At 40.4% G+C, this 16,269-nt stretch overlaps 1 protein-coding gene across 6 annotated transcripts in view; it reads left to right on the top strand.

Annotated features, from left to right (window-relative positions):
- The window catches only part of SLC14A1 (solute carrier family 14 member 1 (Kidd blood group)), a 112,842-nt gene that overhangs the window by 78,841 nt on the left and 17,732 nt on the right, over nucleotides 1-16,269 (top strand). For all 6 annotated transcript variants that reach the window (XM_043978890.1, XM_043978891.1, XM_043978888.1 and 3 more), the window contains 2 exons: nucleotides 3,294-3,422; nucleotides 4,823-5,015. In XM_043978890.1, coding sequence (XP_043834825.1) covers nucleotides 3,294-3,422; nucleotides 4,823-5,015 — 322 coding nt within the window. The remainder of the gene's footprint in view (nucleotides 1-3,293; nucleotides 3,423-4,822; nucleotides 5,016-16,269) is intronic.

Genomic DNA, 16,269 nt, shown 5'->3' with positions numbered 1-16,269 from the left:
TGTGGATTAATACTCTTAATTTGGGGGCAGTTAGGTAGAGCAGTGGACAGAGCACCAGGCCTAGATTCAGGAAGATTCATCTTCCTGAGTTCAAATTTGGCCTCAGACACTTACTAGCTGGGTGACCCTGGGCAACTCACTTAACCTCTGTTTCCCTCAGGTTCTTCATCTGTAAAATGAGCTGGAGAAGGAAATAGCAAACCACTCCAGTATCCTTGCCAAGAAAACTCTAAATGGGGTCATGAAGAGTCAGATGTGACTGAAACAACTCAATAACAACTCTTAATTTTCCTAGTAAATTCTTTCTGCAAACACAAGGCACAAGCAAACTTGAGCCTCTGTATATGATTGCATATCCCAAACAGCTGATTCTGATTTAATGAGGTTTGCTTTATTTTAATTAAATACGCCATAGTGTTAGGAGTCTGACTTACTAAATGCTACAGCAGTCAGCCCTCTTTGGGAGACAGCTCAGAGCAGTGGAGAGCTTGAAGTCAGGAGAAACCTGGGTTTAAATCCCATGTCTGATCCTTGTTGTATGACTAGGCAAGCTCATTAGCCTCTTTGTACCTCAGTTTCCTCAACTATAAAATGGGTACAGTAGTATCTTTTGCACATACATCTTAACAAAATTGTTATGAGGATCAACTGAGGTAACATGTAAAAAACCCTTGGCAGATCTACTGCACTGAGAAGGTGACGTAGTAATAAAAATAATAATGATAATGATAATAGCCTTTGTATATTTAAAGTTTACAAAGCTCTATGCATGTGTTAACTCAGCATCTATGGAGCTCAGTTCTTTTGATGTTTTTGGTTTTTTTTGGGGGGGAAGGGGTTGTGGGGCAATGAGGGTTAAGTGACTTGCCCAGGGTCACACAGCTAGTAAGAGTCAAGTGTGAGGCTGGATTTGAATTCAGATCCTCTTGAATCTAGGGCCAGTGCTTTGTCCACTGCGCCACCTAGCTGCCCCCAGTCCTTAGTTCTTTTGACCATTAGTATCAGTATCTATAGACACATAGGTCCTAGCATCATAGATCCAGAGCTGGAAGAGACCTCAGAGGACATCTGGTCCAACCTCCTCATTTATAGATAAGGAAACTGAGATCCAGGGAAGGTAAGTGCCTTGCTAAAGGTCACCAAAATAAAGTCAGAGGTAGGATTTGAACTGTTTTTCTTACTTCAAAGTCTGTGCTCTTTCCATAGTACCAAGCTAAGGGTACGTACAGCCAAGGCTATATATAAGAAGCTGGATGGCTTTTACAAGTTGTACATTCTGCAGGAGATATTCATAGGGTTGTAGCTCTAGGACCAGAAGGAACCTCAGAGACTATAGATTCAGTCATTTTCACTCATATGTGATTCTTTGTGACCCCATTTGGGGTTTTCTCGGCAAAGACATTAGAGAAGTATGTCATTTCCTTCTTCAGCTCATTTCACAGATGAGTAAACTGAGGCAAACAGGGTTAAGTGACTTACCCATGGCCACACAGCTAGTAAGTATCTGAGGCCAGATTTGACTTCAGGAAGATGAGTCTTCCTGACTCCATAGCTAGCACTCTATCCACTATGGTGCCACCTAGCTATCTTATCTATGAAAAATAGACTTTCATAAGTAAAAATCTCTAAGCAAGGCAGAAATCCTTTTTAAAATAAACACGAAGGGCAGCTAGGTGGCACAGTGGATAGAGCGCCAGCCCTGGAGTCAGGAGGACCTGAGTTCAAATCTGGCCTCAGACACTTAACACTTACTAGCTGTGGGACCCTGGGCAAGTCACTTAACCCCAATTGCCTCACTAAAAAAAAAAAAAGTGTCTTTAAAAAAAATAATAAATAAACACGACTGGAGCAGCTAGGTGGCACAGTGGATAGAGCACCGACCCTGGAGTCAGGAGGACCTGAGTTCAAATCCGGCCTCAGACACTTAACACTTACTAGCTGTGTGACCGTGGGCAAGTCACTTAACCCTGATTGCCTCACAAAAAAAAAAAAGTGTTGCTAAAAAATAAATATGACTTTGGAAAGAGAAGGCTAAAAAGAACCAGAAGTACATGAATTTGTTAATTATTCTTCCTTCCTTTTAACAATAAGAAAGATAGGAACAGCCAGGTGGTACAGTAGATAGAACACTAGCCCTGGAGTCAGGAGAACCTGAATTCAAATCTAGCCTCAGACACATTCTAGCTGTGTGATCCTGGGCAAGTCATTTAACCCTGATTGCCTCCCCCCCCAAAATAAGAAAGATAGAAACATACATGGAAATGAGTATTTATTTGTATTTTTTAAACCATGCCCATTTAAAAAAACAAAAACATGGTTTATATTCCGTAAATGCTTGTTGAACTGAAATGAGTTTGTTGAATAAATGAAATATATTTTTGTTAATTGATTACATATTTGTGTGATTAACTTTTCCCACTACTTCCACCCCCGCCCTATGTCAGCTATTCAAGAGGGTGATATTACCTTACATCTCCCTATCACTGGAAACTGTTACATCTCCATGATCCTGAACTTTGAAATTCTCTCTAGTCACCATCTCCTGTTTTCCTCCTCTCCCTCTTCCTTTACTCCTGCTCTTCAATCTTATCCTGGCCTCTGGACTTCAATTCCCCCCTAATCTTGCAATATAGCAACCCTGTTCTAGGCCTACACACTTCCCTACTCAATATCAACCATATGAGAAGCACTCACTATTCCCTCTTCACTGTCCCTGAATCCTTTATTCCATTATTATAGAATTCAGAGTAGGAAGGGACCTTGAAGGCTATTGAGTCCAATTTCCTCTTTTTGTAGATGAGGAGACAGAAAATGGCAGAATATGTATGTCTGATGCCTCACCCAGGATAATACAGACAGTACATGAGAAGCATCTACATGGCATAGTAGATAGAGCACTGGGCCTCAGACACTTACTAGCTATGTGACCCTGGGAAAGTCATTTGACCCTATCTGTCTCAGTTTCCTCATCTGTAAAATGAGTTGGAGAAGGCAATGGCAAACCACTCCAGTACCTCTGTCAAGAAAACCCCAAATGGGTTCATGAAGAATTGTACACAACTGAAACAACTGAACAGCAAGAATGTCAACCCAAGTCCTTTGACTCCAAAATCAGGGTTCTTTCTACATACCAAACTTGTCCCAAAAGGAGAGCTGTAATCAGTAGGACAGTGTCCTTGCATGGAACCTAGATCATTAGTATTTATGCATTGCTCACATCTGGGGTCAAGCAGAACAGGTGTAATCTTTCTTCCACATTTCAGCCTTTCATGTATAATGCTTCTTTCCTACAGGTCAGCAATAGCAGCTGGGCTTCATGGCTATAATGCCACCCTGGTGGGAATACTCATGGCTGTTTTCTGCAACAAGGGAGACTATTACTGGTGGCTTTTATTCCCTGTGATTGTCATGTCCATGACATGGTGAGTGCAACCTGTTTTTAGAAATACATGCTTTTTCATTTACATCAAGGACATGCATACAATTGAAAAAAAACTAACATTTAATGCTGCTGCTTATTTGAGGTCACAAGCTAAAAAAAATTAGCAAATTCAATTGCTATTTATGTTGAAATGAGTTATTCAAATTTATGCTCTAAATATACAGCCTCAAATTCTTCTTTGATGGCATCCCATATTAATATAGGTATATTGAATATATACCATTCTAATAACAAGTGAGAAAATGGCAAAATATACATGTCTGGTGCCAAAATTAGACAAGGTTGACTTACTTCATCCTAACATCAAAGTGATTTTGCTTATAGTGAGAATCACAAACCAATGGGGTTATATCCAAATAAGTTCCAGGGAGCTGCCCAAGGCTCAGAGAATTTAAGAGATTTGCATAGCTAGTAAGTGTCAGAAGTGGGATTTGAACCCAGGTCCTCCTGGCTCCAAATCTAGCTTTCTCTCTTCCTTTGCTGCCTCTCTCCTTCATGCTTATGGTTTTAAAATAGAGGTTTCCAGTCTTGAAAAATTCCTCATGATGGCAAGTGCTTCAAAGCATAGATCTCCATGATGTTTAACATTCTCAAGGCTGTGTTCCAAATTTTCTAATAATTCAATATATTTTCGTGAGAAAATTTTTCAAGCTATTTTCAAGAAAATAGCTTAATCACTAATCCCCTCTCTTCTACACTGTATGCATGCAAAGGTGCCTCCTCTTGGTTTTCTTCTATGCAATGGAGGATATAGAAATCAGTATCACTCAAGGGAACATGGACCACAGTCTCTAACTAGTCCAGAATGCAGGATAAAAAACAAATTTAAAAATTTTTTCCCTTTCTTTTTTGGCAGGGAGGTGGTGTGAAGAGAAGATCTAAATCTTGGGATTTTATTTTCATAGAGAGCTCTGTATAATTTATACTCTCAGAAAGTTGTCTGGGGTTAGGTGACCTGCTCAGAGTCACACAGCTTGTTGGGGGGCGGGGGGTATGGGTGAGGGAGGTTGAACCAAGGGTTTCCAGTTGCTAAATCCAGCTCTTTAGCCACTACCCCATGCTACCTTTCATGAAACCCATTTTCAAAGTAAAGGTTTACCTTTTTGTACGCAACTTCAATATATGAAAATCCCAATTAGTAACACAGATTAAATTACAGAATAGATGCTTTTCTTTACAGCAGTATTTTTCAATGTGCAACAGATTATTTTCAGTGTAGCACCCCTAATACATTCATATGGATCCTAACTTTATGAAGCTAATTTTACACACAACCTTGCATGAGCATGTTTACCTAATAAAATAAAGTCAAGTTTGCCTATACTCTAGCTCTTGAGTTGGTCTTCCTGGTCTGATATTTTGCTTTCGTTTGTTTTTCAGTACAATTTTTTCAAGTGCATTGGGCTCAGTGCTCTGTAAATGGGACCTCCCTGTCTTCACCCTGCCTTTCAACATGGCACTAACAATGTACTTGGCAGCCACTGGACATTACAACCCTTTCTTTCCCACCAAGTTATTTGAACCTGTAACGTCTGTTCCCAATGTTACCTGGTCTCACATCAATGTCCCTGAGGTAAGAGTTACATTCTCTTTTCACAGTTCCTCCTTATATAAAATATAGCGAGAGGTCTGTTGCATGGATATAAAAGCCCTTGTGTGTCCAAGGCACCTATAATAGTGTTTTAAAGTCATCAGAATTGCCATTGTTAAGAAATGTTGTTTCAACATTTCTTGAAAATCAGGTTCAAAACAAAGTCTTCTTGTAAAGCCCATTGGGCTCTAGATACTATGAGGTGAGTTTACTGGCTCGAGGCAAACATCCTAATTTTTTTAATGGAACTCTATCTGAACAACAACAAAAATAGAGATAATACTTCAGAGTAACTGCCTGGAAAGGCAAGTATTTTATGGATTGCTTGAACATTGATTGAAGAAGGTCATTAACATTGATCCTAGGTAAAAAATTAATTGTGCAACTGGAAGGAATCTTAGAGATGACCCCTTCACCACCTCTATCATAGCCAGCTAGGTGGCACAGGGAATAGACCACTTCAACCCTTTTCTCTTCTATTTCTCTATTTCCAACCCCCAACAAATATACATGGAGGCAGGTAGGTGGCACAGTGCATTGAGGCCTGACCCTGGGACTCAGGAAGACCTGAGATCAAATCTGACCTGAGACACTTCCTAGTGGTATGATCTTGGGCAAGTCATTTAAACTCTGCCTCCGTTTCGTTTCCTCAACTGGAATAATAAGACCTACTTTGCAGGGCTGTTATAAGAATCAAATGAGATAGTATTTATAGTGCTTAGCATAGTGCTTGGCAGATAAGTAGGGGTTATAGTTTGTTGTTCATCCTTTGTTTTCAAAGAGGACCAATGACATCACAGGTGATGTCTTGACTTGCCTGTGAATTGGATTTAAGTGAGACAGAGTTGCACAAAAGTCATCAACCTCAGGGCAGCTAGGTGGCACAGTGGATAAAGCACTGGCCCTGGATTCAGGAGGACCTGAGTTCAAATCTGACCTCAGACACTTAACACTTACTAGCTGTGTGACCGTGGGCAAGTCACTTAACCCTCACTGCCCTGAAAAAAACAAACAAAAACCAAAGTTATCAACCTCACTCTCTCTTTCAGAGTCACTGAAGGCCAGTGGCAAGACAAAGTCAAGATGACTAGTGATGGCCCAGGATTGGGTGTTCAGGGAGGACTAGCACCTCTGGGGCTTGCCAAGTCCATTTCAGGGCTGCTCATCCACCTTTAGTGTCCACCCAACTCTCACCTGTAGGCACTATATAAAGTGGGGGAGAGGTGGGTTAAGGGGAAGAATTGTTGAGAATAAAGCTTTCTGTAAACCTTAAAGAACCATATAAAAGTGACTTTTGTTCATTTTCCAGTCATGGGATCATCAGATATAGAACTTGGAGACCATCTAGTCTACCTTTCATATTTTGTAGATGAGGAAATTAAGACCCCGAGAGAGAGGAAGGGATCTGCCCAAAGCAACTCAGGCTCTAAGAGGTGGAGAAGGGATTCACACCCAGATCTTTAGGCTCCCAAACCAGTGTTCCTTCTACTATACCATGCAGCTGCCTTCCTCCCTTTTACCGAAAATGAAACTGACTGAGAATTGTACTGACTTGTCCATGGTCATATGACTAGTAAATGGGTGATCTAGAACTAGAAAGCAGATGTCCTGGTTCCTTGTCCTTTTCCATTACTGTAACCTGACTTTTGCTCATTTTATGATAGGATCATAGATTTAATCCAATCCTCTTATTTAATTATTGAAGAAACCAAGGACCACAGCAATTAAGTGGCTTACCCAAGATTCCACAGATAGTAAGTAGTAGAGCCAACATCCAAGTTTTCCATTTCTGATCACTAAGGAAAATAACGATGATAATAATCATTAATAATAATAATAATAATAAACTACATAGTGCTTACTATTTGCCAGATACTATGCTAAGCACATTACAATTATTATCTCATCTGATTCTCACAACAACCCTGGGAGGAAAAGTCACATTATTATCCCCATTTTACAAATAAGGAAATTGAGGCAAACAGCTTAATTGACTTGCCAAGGTTATATAGTTAGTAAGTATATGAGTTCAAATTTGAACTCAGATCTTCCTGAATCCAGGGCCAGGGCCCTGTCCACTGTGCCATCTAACTTCATCCATGTGTATATATTAGGGGTTGAAAATAGGGGAAATAGGGGGCAGCTAGGTGATGCAGTAGATAAAGCACCAGCCCTGGATTCAGGAGGACCTGAGTTCCAATCCGGCCTCAGACACTTGTCACTTACAAGCTGTGTGACCTTGGGCAAGTCACTTAACCCTCATTGCCCTGCCCCCCAAAATGTTATTAAAAAAAAAGAAAATGGGGGAAATAGAAAAGAAAAAGGGTTGGAGGTAGAACTGAAAGATGTCACTTCTGGTTTTTTATGTTTATTTGGCAAATGTAATTAAGGTCATTTTGATAACTGCAAAACAGAGAGAACTTGATATTAGAGGAAATGAGAGGAAACTTGACCCTTTTAACCCATATGCTTGTTTTAAAAGACTATGAAAAGTGCTTTGGTGAATTTCCAGGTGAAGGCCCCAGATAGCTATTCATCTCTCTATACACTCCAAATAGCTGCTATTACCCAGCAACATAAGTTAGTCTATGAGTGATTGTTTTTCCCCTTTGTCAGTGGTCCAGAGGACACCAGAGATATTTGAAAGCTTCCCTGGATGATCTCAGAGTGCCTTCGGAATGGTCCTGGCTCCGCAGCTAGGACTGTACAGACATTGGTGCTGTCCTAAGTTGGAACCAAACCCATAGTATAGCTCGCAATCGCCAAACAAAGCTATTACTCCTAATAGCTCTTGGACAAAGGATCCAGAACCAGGCTTTCAGATGGATGGAATAAGAATCAAACAATTAACACACATTTGTTAAGTAGAATATGTGTGAGACCTGTGCTAAGGGTTGATAATACAAAGAAAGAGCAAAAATGATACCTTTCCTCAGGGAGCTTACATTATCGTAGAGGAGACAACACACACATAAATACATACATATTACAAGATAAATACAGTCTATGGGAGATATAGCCTTAAGGGAAACAACCACCTAAACAGGTACTACCTGCACATAAAATATAACTTCTTCGGCCTAATGTGACAGTCCCCTTCTCGCCTTCCTATGTGCTCTGCATTTCCCACTCTTAGAGTCATTGTCTCCAGAAGGTCCCTGTGAAAATGCATGCATGTTTTTAGGAGGGAAGTAAGAGGAAGGTCACCAAGAGAATGAGGAGGAGACCTACTCTAGGCCTCTCCTATTAACACATTCATTTGACAGTGTACTTTTTTTTTTTTTTTGGCAAGGCAATGAGGGTTAAATGACTTGCCCAGGGTCACACAGCTAGTAAGTGTCTGAGGCCAGATTTGAACTCAGGTACTCCTGAATCCAGGGCTGGTGCTTTATCCACTGAGCCACCTAGTTGCCCCTGACACATTCATTTGAACGAGTTTATCACGTTGGCCAATTGTTAACCAAAAGAAAGAACCAAGAATTTGTCCTGAGAAGGAAAGGTTCATTGGGAAGGTGAGGAAAGGTCAATGCTGGGTAGGGTGTTGCACCATGGAAAACAGGTCAAGGGGTGATGAAGGGTGTGAAGGTACTTAGAAGGAAGAAAGGGAGGAAAGAAATTATTTTTCTATTTTATAAATATGGAAACTGGGGTCTGGAAAATGTATGCCTTCTCTAAACTCACCCAGATGGTAGGAGAGTCCTCCCCAGTTCTGGTCTCCTGATCTCCAACCCAATTATGTTGTACTATACTATGCTGCATTCCCCAGGGAATGCTATTTGCAGGACACAAATGAGATGATAGATGTTAAGCACTTTGTAAACCATAAATGTTTCTATCTAAAGCAGTAAGGAGTCATCATTATGACTGTAACCTCCCAATTTTCCCCCAGCACCAGCTCTGAGCAGACTTTTACAGCAGTTCAGATTCTACCCAACAATGGGTCAATTTAGGCAAATTCTGCTCAAAGACAAACAATTCTGCCAAACAACTAGATATGGGGCTGAAGTTTTCATTTTCCAACTAATCACTTTGACATCAATAGGGATGAGTCTCCAGGCACAAAGTAACATCACCAAATTAGATACTACTGAGAGAGGAGGGGAAAAGAAAAAGTCAGTTAGACTGCTGTCTCATAGCACGTGACTTTAAGCCATGCTGGCAATTAGATCAAATGTTAGTGGCCCCTGTCTCTTAAGTTGATTTTCTGCAATGCATAATAAGCCAAGAAAATGCATACATTGGTGAATAAGTAAGCTACCCTTGTAAATAGTTTCCATACAATCTTTTGTTTGTTTGTTTGTTTTTTGCAGGGTAATGGGGGTTAAGTGACTTGCCCAGGGTCACACAGCTAGTAAGTGTCAAGTGTCTGAGGCTGGATTTGAGCTCAGGTCCTCCTGACTCCAGGGCCGGTGCTTCATCCACTGAGCAACCTAGCTGCCCCCTCAGACAGTCTTTATGCATTTCTCAGAAACCCATGAGATTATAAGAACAGCATCCTTTCACCCACTGACTGACCACCTTAGCTAATGTTTTAGTAAGGCAAAGGATAAGAGCATGAAAGCCAGAAGGGATTTTAGAAATCATCTAGGCTGATAGTTGGCTCAGCGGATAGATTGCCAGCCCTGGAATCTCTTGGTACACGAGTTCAAATCCCACCTCAGACACTTATTAAATTTGTGACCCTGGGCAAGTCACTTAACCTTGTTTGCCTCAGTTTTCTCATCTGTAAAATGAACTGGAGAAGGAAATGGCAAACCACTCCAGTATCTTTGCCAAGAAAACCTCAAAAGGAGGCAGCTAGATGGCGCGGTGGATAGAGCACCGGCCCTGGAGTCAGGAGGACCTGAGTTCAAATCCGGCCTCAGACACTTAACACTTACTAGCTGTGTGACCCTGGGCAAGTCACTTAACCCCAATTGCCTCACTTAAAAAAAAAAGAAAGAAAGAAAACCTCAAAAGAGTCAGGCACAACTGAAAAATGACTGAACAGCAAGAGACCAGTAGTTCTTAACCTTTCTCTTTGTTTCATGGACCCCTTTGGCAATCTGGTAAAAAAAACTATGGACCTCTTCTCACAGTCCTTATATGAATTAAAGAATTTTTTTAAAAAATAGGATTACAGAGGAAACCAATTATATTGAAACATAATTATCAGAATTTTTTTAAAGTTCATAGACCCTGGGTCAAGAACCTCTGGACTAATCTAACTTCCTCATTTTACAGGTTAATAATAGCTAATGTTGCTAATTGTATTATGCAATGTCCTGATAAAGTCCTTGGGCCAATTACATTTTTTTTACCTTTAAAGTTCCTTAAAATGCTTTCCATTGCTTCATGGTGGCACAGAAGGAATCCTAAGCAATTGAAAGCCAAACCAACAGAAGCAGGAACTCTCAGACATCTTTCCAACCTGTAAGGGCTTAGATTATGAGCCTGATGGCGTATCAGTCATCTAGAGGGGCAACATAGTACAACAAATTAGTCCGTCAATTAGCATTTATTAAATGCCTACTATGTGCCAGGCACCATGCTAAGCACTGAGGATTCAAATACAAAGAATGCAACAGCCCCTGCTCACAATAAGATTACATTCAAATGAATGAGAGAGAAGGCAAATACTTATAAAATATATGTAGCATATACATGAAATTAATATGTGTTATATATGTATATGCATTATACAAATGCAAAGCAATTCAACATAAAGTAATTTGGGAAGTAGGGCACTAACAGCTGCAGGGATTGGGCAAGTCTGCAGGGAGAAGATGGTATATGATGTATATCTTAAAAGAAAGGAAACTCTCTACCAGAGGTAAGGAGGAAATGCATTCCAGGGATAGGAGATAGTCGTGCCAAGACATAGAGACTGGAGATGTTGGTGTCTGTGAGGGCTAAACAAAGAGAAAGATGATTTTGCTGCACTGAAGAGTGTGGGAAAGGGAATAATGTCCAATGAGCCTGGAAAGATAGGTTGGAGGCAGGTCATCTAGATCTTACAAAAGCTAAAGAAAGAAGTTTTTATTTGATTCTAGTGGCAATGGGAAGCAGCTGGAAGTGGTTGAGTTAGGTGAGTTCATATGGCCAGATCTGGAAATGAACACTGGATTTAGTCAGATGAGCTGGGTTCAAATCCCATCTCTATCCCTTAGCACCTATGTGACTTTGGTCAAGCCTTAGTTGAGGCTTCTCTGGGACTGTTTCCTCATTTGTAAAATGAAGGTGTTGAACTAAATAATTTCTCAGGTTCCTTCCAACTCTAAATCTCTGATCTTATGTTTAGACTAAGTTCAGAGACTCGTCACCACATCTACCTCACAGTGATAAATCTTTCAACTATAAAAACTCTAAAAAATTATCTAAAAAATCAGAGGGGTTGCAATTATCATCACTGGAAAGAATACCCACATGGATGAAATTGCAGATCCCTGAAGTAATGAAATAAGTGAAACTTGTATAACTTTGGTTGTAGTTAAAGAACCATAGGTTGTTTATACCAACAACCATTTATTCAGTGTTTAGTATATTCACAACTCTATGATTACATGCTAGGGATACAAAGGGGAAAAAAAAACCCTGATACCATTTTATTGGGATTTTAATATTCAATTCAAATCAAGAGACATTTATTAAGCATCTATTATGAGCCAGATACTGTGTTAGGTGCTGGGGATACAAAGACAAATTGGAATCATCCCTGCTTCCAAGTAGCCTCTCAGATGTGTTCACAGATAACTCAATAAAAGTCAGTTTAAGGAGGGAGTGAGCACTCACTGTAGTTGGGGTTCGGGTAAATTAAGAAGAGTTTCATAGGACCCACATCCAGGTGGAGTTTTGAAGATGAGGACTGAGAGACAAAAAGGAGGGGTAGATTCCAAGCAGGGAGGAGAAGTAAAATGAAATAGAATGTTAAGTTTGGGAAACAGCTAGTAATGCTATTTGGATGGAATGTGGATAATGGAAAGGGGAGTCATTTGGTTTGGGGGGGGGGTGTGAGGCAGTTAGGGTTAAGTGACTTGCCCAGGGTCATACAACTAGTAAGTGTCAAGCATCTGAGGCTGGATTTGAACTCAGGTCCTCTTGACTCCAGGGTCGGTGCTCTATCCTCTGCGCCACCTAGCTGTCCCCGAGGAGATTCATTTGAAATAAGACTGAAAAGGAAGTCAGGTTAGAGGCAAATTGTCCAGGGTTATAAACTATCAAGAGGAAGAATTTGTATTGTAGAAACCACTAAGGTTTTTGAGCCAGGGGTGAGGTGATCAGTTCTGTGCCCTAGGAAGATTTTTGTTGCAGCTATGTGAAGAATGGATTGGAGCAGGAGACACTGAAAGCAGGAAATCCGGGTGGATGCAGGAGGCTGATAGAATGAGAGACAGCATGGCATAGTAGATAGAGAGCAGGCCTTGAAGGCAGGGAAAACTGGCTCACATTGGCTGTGCAGTGCTGAGCAAGTCACTTAACCTCTATTCTATACACTGTTGTTCAGTTGTGTCTAACTTTTCATGACCCCATTTGGGGTTTTCCTGGCAGAGATGCTGTGGGAGTTTGCCATTTCCTTCTTCAGCTCATTGTACAGATAAGGAAACAGAGTTAAGTGACTTGCCCAGGGTCACACAGCTAGTAAGCGTCTGAGGCTGGATTTGAATTCAGATCTTCCTGACTTCAGGCCTGGTGCTCTATCCACTGCACAACCTAGCCATACTCTAACACACCTGCATCAATGGAAACAGTGATGAAGAGGGAAATGATAATAATCCTCCACAAATTCCTACACCAATGGGAGTGACCCTGGGTTCCCAAAGGTTGAGCTCTGTCATCTTCTACTCTAGTTCCCTAGGTGGCCCAGGGCCTAGAGTGCTGAATTTGACCTCAGGAAGGTCAAATACTACCTCAGACTCTGTATAAAGTCACTCTCAACCTCAGTTTCCTCGTCTGTAAAATGGGGATAATAGTAACTATCTCAGAGTTATTATGAGGATCAAATGAAATAATTTATATAAAGCACTTTGTAAGCCTTAACACACATATAAATACTGTTATTATTACCCAACCAGAAAGGTGTCCCATACAGTCTTGGCAACAGATAGAGTCAGCTTTCTGAGGATCAGCCTAGGGTTTTTTGTTTGTTTGTTTTTTTGGTGAGGCAATTGGGGTTAAGTGACTTGCCCAGGGTCACACAGCTAGTGTCAAGTGTCTGAGGCCAGATTTGATCTCAGGTCCTTCTAAATCCAGGGATGGTGCTCTATCCACTGTGCCACCTAGCTGCCCCATCAGCCTAGTTAAGTACATAAAGGCTCTTCACCAGGAGACTGCCCATGCAGTAATGACTTCTCTGAAGCCAGCAACCTTTGAAAGGAAATTACCAAGTAGCCCTCAGTCCTGGGCAGCCCCCATCCACTTCTGTGACTAGAGAGGCATAATGACTGGAGTAGGGGGGAAGCAAAGGATGCTAAGGAGTACATATCTTTTAAACCAGCAGCACATTCTAATTTGGCTTTTGTACTTTTGATTGTGAGATCATTCTCCAGTGACCAACAAGTACATGTGCTACTAGAAAGAACTGAATCCTATCAGTCTTTATAGTCTCACTAAAGGAAGAGGAAGAGGAAGGAAAAATGACAGTGGAAAGAGTGTTGGATTTGGAATTAAATTACCTGAATTTGAAGCCCAGTTCTACCATCTAAAACCTATATGACCTTGGGCGAGTCACAACCTCTCTGGGCTTCCGTTCTCTCATCTCTAAAATGAAACTGTTGGACTAAATGGCTTCTGAGATCCTTTCTAACTTTTAACAGTAGGATTTTAAGATATTAAGGGGAAGAATGTCTTGTAGACTCTCCTTGAAGATTAAAGGAATTAGGAAAGTCAGTTTTATTGTGTGCCGAAAGGCAACAGGAAACGATTTCACAGTTCATTTGTTCATCTCATATTTCAGTGCTCATTAAAGTAAATTTGGAAAAAATTGAGACTAATTTTAGCCTATGAAACAACAATGATGGCAATGGATTTGATTTGATTTTTATTTTTAATAGTATTTTATTTTTTCCCAATTATATATAAAGATAATTTGGGGGGGCAGGGCAATGAGGGTTAAGTGACTTGCCCAGGGTCACACAGCTAGTTAAGTGTCAAGTGTCTAAGGCTGAATTTGAACTCAGGTCCTCCTGAATCCAAGGCCAGTGCTTTAAAAGATAATTTTTAATATTAATTTTTTTAAATGTAAGTTCCAAATTTTCTCCCTTCCTTTCTTCCCTCTCTCCTTCCTAAAAAAGTAAGCAATTTGATATGTTATATATGTGCAATCAAGTAAAACATATTTCATATTAGTCAAATTGTCAAAGTAGATTTTATGAACAACTTGAAAAGAACCTCCAAATTAAATCAACATATAGTTTGAGGCTTGGTGATTTCACTGCAATAATAGAAAAAGGTGAGGATGGTGAGAATTACATTATTAAACTGGATCAGGAAAAGGAATAAGACCAAAGGCCTTTTAAACAACACAGAAACCTTACACCCATATTCATGAATACTTTCTTTGACAAGAGAATTGTGGGACACTGGAGGGGGGAAGCAATGAAAAAAAAATCACAAAATAATTAAATATAATCTCATTGGTATTTTAAGTGACAGGAAATAATAACTTTAGAGTCATTACTGAACCAGATATTTGTATATAATCTATCTTATTAGAGCTCATAGTGGGATGTATGGGGTGTTCAGGGAGGACTAGCACCTCTGGTGTGAGGGCTTGCTGAGCACTTTTCAGGGCTACTCATCCACCTTGGGTGTCCACCTGTCACCCAACACTCACCTGTGGCTCCAAGAACTTATAGCTGTGTACTGTGCACAACCTGGTAAATCCATCTCAGCAGACAGGCTAAACCAGGTTGAGGGTAACTTAGAAGCCTCAAAACCATCACTGAGTTAGGACATGTCTACCCCCAAGCATGTGAAGACTTCCCCTGGGCAGAATGGGAAGATGAAAACAATTTGTTCTAATGGCCATGAAGGCGGCTGAAGCAGACGCTATGGAGTGCTTAGAGTTTGGTCAGATATCTAAAGTGCCAAGATTATCTGCTGTATCCCAGACCATCACCGATTGTCCTGACTTTTGTCTTGCCACTGAACTTGGATGACTCTGGAAGAGAGAGTGAGGTTGACAACTTTGCGCAACTCTGCCTCACTTAAATCCAATTCACAGGCAAGTCAAGACATCACCCTGTGATGTCATTGGTCCTCTTGGAAAATGAAGGAAGAACAACAACAAGAACTCCTAGTTAAATCAAAAGTCAAAATTACTAGGAAAGTGAAAGAAAGAATAATGTGTAACACTGGAATAAATCAATCCTGACCTATTCAAGTAAGTTAAGCTACTCTAACTTAAAACTGCACTAAGACTTTTGGAACACCCTGAATAGTCCTTAAGGTTGCTAAAGTACATTATATAACACTGTGAGGAAGGTCCGGGAAGAATTATTATCATACCCATTCTTTCAGATGAGGATACTGATGCTGAGACATGTTAAGTACTTTGTCCAACATCACATAACTAATAAGTGTCTCAAGTGAGATCCAAACCCAGGTCTCCCCAGCTCAGATTCCTGTGCTCTATCTACCACAGAGTAGTACTTCTCCATCACTGGCATTTGAAGATAACTTCAGTTTCCTTCCCATAGCTGGACTTGGGCCTGTTTGCCAGGACACAGCTGCTTCACCTCCTTTTTGACTGTAACCATTTTTCCCCAATCATGGAATCTGAAATATGAATCTGTAACGTACAGTTGTGTAATGTATAGTTGTGTATATGAAATTGTGTAATGAGATTGTGTAATGAGTTGTATAGTAAGATAGCTAGCTGTGTAACGAGATTGCTTCCACCTAAGATGAATTCTCTTTTAAATGTCATAAAATTGTTTCAGTCATGGCTATAGACTTAAGTTATTACAGTTTAAAAGTGCACAAAGATTTAATGAAGCCCATAGACATATATCATCTTGAAATAATTTAAGGTGTGTTTGTATACCACCTAACAACCAAGACAAACAGGGAAATAGTCATGAGAAAATTAATCACTTGGTCTCCATCAATAGTTCTATTGTCAAGGATAAACTTTTATTATCTGAAGTCAGATCCTAGGCCTTCCTGGGAATCCTGTTCTGTGAAAAAAATACTGAGCCTGGACCTGTGTAGGAAATGTAATCAGGAAATATCTACATAGTTGAGTCTTTAAGAATAG

Source organism: Dromiciops gliroides, chromosome 1, assembly GCF_019393635.1.
Source record: "Dromiciops gliroides isolate mDroGli1 chromosome 1, mDroGli1.pri, whole genome shotgun sequence".
NCBI classification, from domain to species: domain Eukaryota; kingdom Metazoa; phylum Chordata; class Mammalia; order Microbiotheria; family Microbiotheriidae; genus Dromiciops; species Dromiciops gliroides.
Note: the sequence above shows the minus strand (reverse complement) of the source record. Positions and strands in the feature narration are given on the sequence as shown.